This window comes from Pseudonaja textilis, chromosome Z (genome assembly GCF_049901715.1).
Source record: "Pseudonaja textilis isolate UNSWEBS1 chromosome Z, rPseTex1.2, whole genome shotgun sequence".
Lineage (NCBI taxonomy): Eukaryota > Metazoa > Chordata > Lepidosauria > Squamata > Elapidae > Pseudonaja > Pseudonaja textilis.
In genome coordinates this window covers 124,766,253-124,774,273 of record NC_142008.1, presented here as the reverse complement: position 1 = coordinate 124,774,273, position 8,021 = coordinate 124,766,253, and the positions used below count along the sequence as shown (strand labels likewise).

At 44.0% G+C, this 8,021-nt stretch overlaps 1 protein-coding gene across 1 annotated transcript in view; it reads left to right on the top strand.

Annotated features, from left to right (window-relative positions):
• Window positions 1-8,021, top strand: part of TNFSF12 (TNF superfamily member 12) — a 45,638-nt gene that overhangs the window by 4,562 nt on the left and 33,055 nt on the right. Inside the window, 3 exon segments of the mRNA XM_087917293.1 lie at window positions 3,552-3,578; window positions 5,789-5,873; window positions 6,768-6,830. Of these exon segments, the coding sequence (XP_087773419.1) occupies window positions 3,552-3,578; window positions 5,789-5,873; window positions 6,768-6,830 (175 nt within the window).

Here is an 8,021-nt window from a genome sequence, read left to right as displayed (position 1 = left end):
AAATTAGAATAGAACAGAACAGGACACAACACAACACAACACAACAGAAGAATAGAATAGAGGAGAAGAGAATAGAAGAGAAGAGAATAGAAGGGAAGACAAGACAAGACAAGACAACAGAAGAATAGAATAGAATAGAATAGAGTAGAGTAGAGTAGAGTAGAGTAGAGTAGAACAGAACAGAATAGAATACAACACAACAGAAGAGAACAGAACAGAACAGCAGAACAGAACAGAAGAATAGAATAGAATAGAATAGAATAGAATAGAATAGAATAGAATAGAATAGAATACAACACAACACAACACAACACAACGGAAGAGTAGAATAGAATAGAATAGAATAGAATAGAATACAACACAACACAACAGAAGAGAACAGAACAGAACACAACACAACACAACAGAAGAGTAGAATAGAATAGAATAGAACACAACACAACACAACAGAAGAGAATAGAACAGAACACAACACAACAGAAGAGTAGAATAGAATAGAATAGAACAACACAACACACAAAAGAGAACAGAATAGAACAACAGAACAGAACACAACAGAAGAGAACAGAAGAGAACACAACACAACAGAAGAGTAGAATGGAATAGAATAGAATAGAATAGAACAATACAACCCAACAGAAGAGAACAGAACAGAACACAACCCAACAGAAGAGAACAGAACAGAACACAACACAACAGAAGAGTAGAATGGAATAGAATAGAATAGAATAGAACAATACAACCCAACAGAAGAGAACAGAACAGAACACAACCCAACAGAAGAGAACAGAACAGAACACAACCCAACAGAAGAGAACAGAACAGAACACAACAGAACAGAAGAATAGAATAGAGTAGAGTAGAACAGAACAGAACAGAACAGAATAGAATACAACACAACAGAAGAGAACAGAAGAGAACAGAACAAAACAACAGAACAGAACAACAGAACAGAACAGAACGGAACGGAACGGAACAGAAGGGAACAGAACGCAACACAACACAACAGAAGAGTAGAATAGAATAGAATAGAACACAACACAACACAACACAACACAACACAACGGAAGAGTAGAATAGAATAGAATAGAATAGAATAGAATAGAACACAACACAACAGAAGAGAACAGAACACAACACAACACAACAGAAGAGTAGAATAGAATAGAATAGAACACAACACAACAGAAGAGAACAGAACAGAACACAACAGAAGAGAACAGAACAGAACAACAGAACAGAACACAACAGAAGAGAACAGAACACAACACAACACAACAGAAGAGTAGAATGGAGTAGGATAGAATAGAATAGAATAGAATAGAACAACACAACACAACAGAAGAGAACAGAACACAACACAACAGACGAGAACAGAACAGAACAGAACACAACACAACAGAAGAGAACAGAACAGAACACAACACAACAGAAGAGAAGAGAACAGAACAACAGAACAGAACAGAACACAACAGAAGAGAACAGAACACAACACAACACAACAGAAGAGAATAGAATAGAACAACACAACACAACAGAAGAGAACAGAACAGAACAACAGAACACAACAGAAGAGAACACAACACAACACAACACAACACAACAGAAGAGTAGAATAGAATAGAATACAACACAACACAACACAACACAACGGAAGAGTAGAATAGAATAGAATAGAATAGAACACAACACAATACAACAGAAGAGAACAGAACAGAACACAACAGAAGAGTAGAGTAGAATAGAATAGAATAGAATAGAATAGAATAGAAGAACACAACACAACACAAGAGAACAGAACAGAACACAACACCACAGAAGAGAACAGAACAGAACAGAATAACAGTGTTGGATGGGACTTTGAAGGTCTTCTAGTCTAGCCTCTTGCTCAAGCAGGAGAACCTATACCCCACTCCTCTCCAGGTGTAAGCCCTGATTGATGGCTAACTGGTTAAGGAACACAGGCAGTCCTCGACTTACGACAATTCGTTAAGTGACTGTTCAAAATTACAATGGCACTGAAAAAAAAGTGAACATTTTTCACACTTAACGACCATAGCAGCATCCCCGTGGTCACCGGATCAAAATTCAGATGTTTAGAAATGGACTCATATTTACGACCACTGCAATGTCCCCCTTTGCGACCTTTGGATGAATAAGGCCAATGGGGAAGCCCGATGTCACTTAATGACCGTGCTGCCCACTTAACAACCGCAGGGATTCACTAAACGCCGGGGTTACTAACTCAAGGGCCGCAGTGATTCACTGAACAACGGCGGCAAGAAAGGTCGTAAAATGGGGCAAAAGTGTACTTAATGACCGTCTCGCTTAGGATGGAAACGTTGGACTCAGTTGTGGTTGTAAGTAGAGAACAGAGTCTTGCAAGGATCCAGGTGGGGTCAAAATGTGAATTTTCAGCCACTAGCCAAGGTGACAGCTTGAAGGACTTGTGGACTTCAACTCCCAGAATTCCTCCTCCAGTCATGTCAGCTCAGGAATTCTGGGAGTTGAAGTCCACAAATCTTAAACTTGCCAAGTTTGAAGACCCTTGCACAAAAAATGGTTTTTCTCCCCCCCAATCTTGGCAACTTTCAAGATCTGTGGACTTTAACTCCCAGCATTCCCCAGCCAGCATGAAGAAACGTGATTGGACTACTTTTTTATCCCCATTTTTGATTGGATAATTCTTTCCATAGATGGCAGGAAATGTGGCCGGATGTAATACATCTCTATTTTTAAGCCAATGGCTGGCTGAGGAATTCTGGGGGTTGAAGTCCACAGGTCTTTAAAGTGGCAGAACATATATACATACACACATACACATACACACACACACACACACACACACACACACACACACACACACACATTGCACAACTGGGAGATGAACGAAATCCACACATTTGGAGGCTCTCAAGGTTGTGTTAGATGCACAATTTTCATCCATCTCGGAAACCATCCTGGTTTTCCTGGACGTAGTCCTCGCTTTACTGTGACTTGCTTAGTGACTATTCAAACGTTACGACGGACCTCCCTGAAAGGAGGGGGGGGGAAATCACCCAGTTCCCAAGGCTGCCTCTTCACCCGCTCATGGGATCACATGATGTACACTTGACAATTGTTCCACATTTACGTCCGTTTGCATGTAACTGCGTTTGTGAAGGTTTTCGGCACAATCAACATCCCCCCAAATTTTGGACAAAACTGGCCGCTAAGCAAACCATGGATTCCCTGAACGACCACTGTCAAAGAAAGAAAGAAAGAAAAAGTTGTCAAATCAGGTTGGTTGCAAGGATAACTCGATTTATGACTGTGATAGGCAAGAAGGCATTCTCATCGTAACTAGAGGACAACTTTTTGTTGTTGTTGTTAAAAAAATACCCAGCTGTGTTTGGTTCGATCCTGGTTCTTTAGCCAAAACCTTCACACGAAAAAGTTGGGTTTCGTGTTCACATAATCCCTCTTCCTTCTTCGGAAAGGGCGACAGTAGCAGGGGAGGATGGTTTGTGTAATCCGGGGGCTTGATTTAGACTTTTCTTTCTGGTCCTCAGAACCTGCTGACGGAGGAACTGGATCCGGTAAGCAAAAATTTTCTTTGGTTAGCCATGCACAAAAATGGAAACTTTGCATGACGGGCAGTTTTCAACTTATGACCGTTTTGTTTAGCGACTGTTTAAAGCGACAGCGGCCCCGAGAAAAAGTGACTTTTTGGGCTGCTTATTTCAGACTTACGACCTTTACGACATCCCCCCTCCCCACGATCACGTGATAAAAATTCAGACACTTGGCAGTCAGCTCACAGTTATGACGATTGCAGTGTCTCATCTTCATGACGGTTCAAATAGCCCGGTGGGGAGTGTCAAGTGATCCCCTTTTTGCGGCCTTTGGGCCAGGGGGGAAGTTGGATTCGTTTAATGGCCACGTGACTCACTTAACCTCTGCTGTGATTCGCTTCATGACAGTGGCACGAGGCAGTCTTAAAACGGAGCAAAATTAACTGAACCAATGTTTCACTTCATGACAAGTATTTTGGACTCAAAATTTATGACAGGGTCCCCTTTTACGACTTTTTGAGCGACAAAGTCAGTGGGGAAAGCTGGATTCAGTTAACGGCCATGGGACTCACTTAATAACCGCAGTAACTTTATCTCACAACGGCGGCAAGAAAGGTCGTAAAACGGGACAAAACTCAACTAATGTCTCACTAAGCAGCAGGTCCTAAAACGGGCGGGGGCAAACTCTTTTTCTCACTTAGCAGTGGAAACAGTGCTCTCGATTGTGGTCATAAGGTGAGGACTGTCTGTGTCACACCAAAAGGTTTGTGGTTTCATCGTCGTCACTCCAAGTTTGCCAAAAAGCTTTTGCACAACCACACAGGTTTAAAACTCTGGGTGGCCCTTTATCAGAAATGGTGGGGGGTTGGACTAGATGACCTACAAGGTCCCTTCTAACTCTGTTTAATCTAATCTAATTAATTTAATCTAATCTAATCATCTAATCTAATTAGTCATCCCCCACCCATCCAAAAATTAGGGGGAAAAAAATTATAAAGCCCACCCTTGTGGAAATAAGCCGGCCTTAACCCTGGTCTTGAACAAGCCAGGATGAAACCAGCATGGGGAGATAAAATATTCAAAGGGCCTTCTAACCATCTAAGCTAAGGCTACCATTTATTGCCACCAAACAATAAAATTACAAATTAATTCATAGATTATTTTTATTGAATACTTTTCATTATTATTAGTTTAATAAAAAATAAATTAATGAACAAATTAATAAATGAATAAGAATAATGAAATTTTCCTAGAGTGGTGCGGTAGTCTAGAGGCGGAGCTCTTGCCTCACAATCAGGAGGCTGTGAGTTCGATCCTAGGGAGAGGCAGCTATTTCTTTCTCTGGGCGCGATGAGAATATATCTGCCGAACAAAACTCCGTACTGGCAACAGGAAGGGCATCTGGCCAGTAAAACACTCAAAGCTCCATTCAGTTGCCCAGACTCCGCCCTGCAAGGGATTACAGAGTAATTAAAAGAAGACGACGAATAAGATTTTCCTCGTTTCAGCCTCCCACCACCTCGCAAGCTATTGGTATTCTCGGGATAGACTGCCTCTGAGCATGGAGGTTTCATTATTTCTAGCATGAGTAAATGCCGCCCCTGTTTTCCTAAATCTGTAAAATCTCGTTCAGAAGGTGTCTTAGACTAAATTTATTTCTTTATTATTATTTTATTGGTGGGAGGGGAGAGAAGACATTAAATTTTTGTAAATGGTTTTAAGAGATTTAAGCAGGAAACGCGCAACCATTTTGGTTGTAGTTGTGGTTTTCTTTGTGGGAAAGAAGGACAAATTGAGGGAGAATGAAGCGGGCCCGAGGAAGGATCAGCCAATCCCTTTCTGGGCTGACAAAGCTATTTATCTTCTATAGAACAGAAACAGAATAACAGAGTTAGAAGGGACCTTAGAGATCCTCTAGCCCAACCCCCTGCCTAGGCAGGAAACCCTATACTACACCATTCCGAGGATTGTCCAATCTCCTCTTAAGAACCTCCAAAGTCGGAGCACCAAGGGGTGAGACTTTTCCTTGGAGCAACGTGGCTTGGCTCGCTGCTTCGAGACTTTCGTGGAGTGCGTCCAGTCTTTTGGTGACCGATGGGCTTTGTAGTGGCTGCAAAGGTGCCTTTGCCAAAATTTGGGGTCGGGATAGGCTAAAACTTGTGCACTTCCCCCCAAATTTTGCCAATTTTTGCCCAAACTTTGGGTCACCTGCAGTTACCTCTCTTGTCCTCTAGGTGGTGCTCTCCTCCAGCTGGGACAACCAAGGCAAGTTCCTGCACCATTTTGCCCAGGAGGGGGCGCTGCGGCATCGAAGGCAAGGTGAGTGGCTCCTTCTTAAGGCGGGACAGAACAGTAGTCCTCGACTTAACGACCATTATTCGTTTAGCAACTGTGCAACATTAGGCAGCACTGGAAAAATGGACTTACGGCTGGTCTTCACACTTATGACCGTTGCAGTGTCATGGGATCGTCCGTTGTGGCCTTCCCAGCCGGCTTCCGACAAGTAGAAACAATTGGGGAGCCGGATTCACTTAACGACCATGCAATTCACTTAACAGCGGAAGTGATTTGCGTAACAACCGTGGCCAAAGTTGCAAAACTGAGCACGATTCACTTCACGACTGTTTTGCTTAGCGATGAAACTTGTCCCACATTGTGGTCGTAAGTCAAGGACGACCTCCATAAATCAGTAATTGAGGGGGAGACTGAGAGCAATTGCTTTCTCTCGGTCCTCGACTTAATGACTACAATTGAGCCCAAAATCTCCATGGCTAAAGCAAGACCTTTGTCAAAGGATGCTTTGTCCCGTTTTACAGCCACCGTTGTTAAGCGAATCACGAAGGTCGTGAACTGAATCTGCCTTCCCCTTGGATTTGGCTCATCGGTGGTTACAAAAGGGGATCTTGTGACACACACCCCCATCATAAATACGAGTCAGTGGGCGTCTGTCATAAATACAGGTTAGTGGCCAAGCGTCCGAATTTTGATCACATGACCATGGGGGAGGCCCCAACTGTCGTTAAGTGTGAAAAACGGTCACGTCACTTTTTTTTGAGTGCCGTGCTAATTTAGAACGGTCAATAAACGAACCGTTGTAAGTCGAGGACTGCCTGGATTATGAGGGGCAGGAAAATGGACGGTGGCTGCTGTTGTCTTATTTTCTGAGGTCGCCCACCCACCCAAATAACCCCCTCCCCTTTTTTTCCCCTTCAGCTGAGAAAGGGAAGCGATTGCGGCCGTGCCGGACAGGAACCATCTGCGCCGCTCACTATGAAGGTGAGGGAGGGTCTCCCCTGGTCCTCAGCCCCACCCACCCACCCCCGCCCCAGAGGAGAGATGCCAGGGTCTTTGGGGGGGGCGGGGACGGAGGGAGGGGGCTTCTGAGTATTTGGAGCCTCCACACTGGACATCCTTCCGTCAAACTGATTCTTTCTTTCTTTCTTTCTTTCTTTCTTTCTTTCTTTCTTTCTTTCTTTCTTTCTTTCTTTCTTTCCTTCCTTCCTTCCTTCCTTCCTTCCTTCCTTCTTTTTTCTTTCTTTCTTCCTTCCTTTCTTTCTTTTGTTTCTTTCTCTCTCCCTCTCTCTTTCTCTTTCTCCATCCCCTTCTTTCTTTCTCTCCTTCTCGTCTCTCCCCAATTCTTTCCTTCTTCCTTTCTTTTCTTTCTTCCTCCCCCCCTTCCTGTCTCTTTCCTTCCTCCCTCCCTCCTCTCCTTCCTTCCTCGCTTTTCCTTCCTTCTTTCTTCTTTTTCCTCCCTTCTTTCCTCCGCCCTTCTTTTCTCCCCACTTCCTGTCACCTTCCTTCCTTCTTCCTCTCCTCTCCTTCCTTTCTTTCTCCCTCCCAATCTCCTCTCCTTCATCCCTCCCATCCTCACTTTTCCTTCGTTCTTTCCTCCCTTTCTTCCTCCCTTCCCTTCCTCCCTCCCTCCCTCCCATCCTCGCTTGCTCGTCCTTCCTTCCTTCCTTCCTTCCTTCCTTCCTTCCTTCCTTCCTTCCTTCCTTCCTTCCTTCCTTCCTTTTTTTTTCTTTCCTTTCTTTTGTTTCTTTTCTTTCTCTCTCTCCCTTCTCTCTCTCTTTCTCCATCCCCTTCTTTCTTTCTCTCCTTCTCATCTCTCCCCAATTCTTTCCTTCTTCCTTTCTTTTCTTTTCTTCCTCCCCCTTCCTGTCTCTTTCCTTCCTCCCTCCCTCCTCTCCTCCCTTCCTCGCTTTTCCTTCCTTCTTCTTTTTCCTCCTTCTTTCTTCCTCCCTTCCTTTCTCCCCACTTCCTGTCACCTTCCTTCCTTCCTCCTCTCCTTCCTTTCTTTCTCCCTCTCAATCTCCTCTCCTTCATCCCTCCCATCCTCACTTTTCCTTCGTTCTTTCCTCCTCCCTTTCTTCATCCCTTCCTTTCCTCCCTCCCTCCCTCCCTCCCATCCTCGCTTGCTCGCCCTTCCTTCCTTCCTTCCTTCCTTCCTTCCTTCCTTCCTTCCTT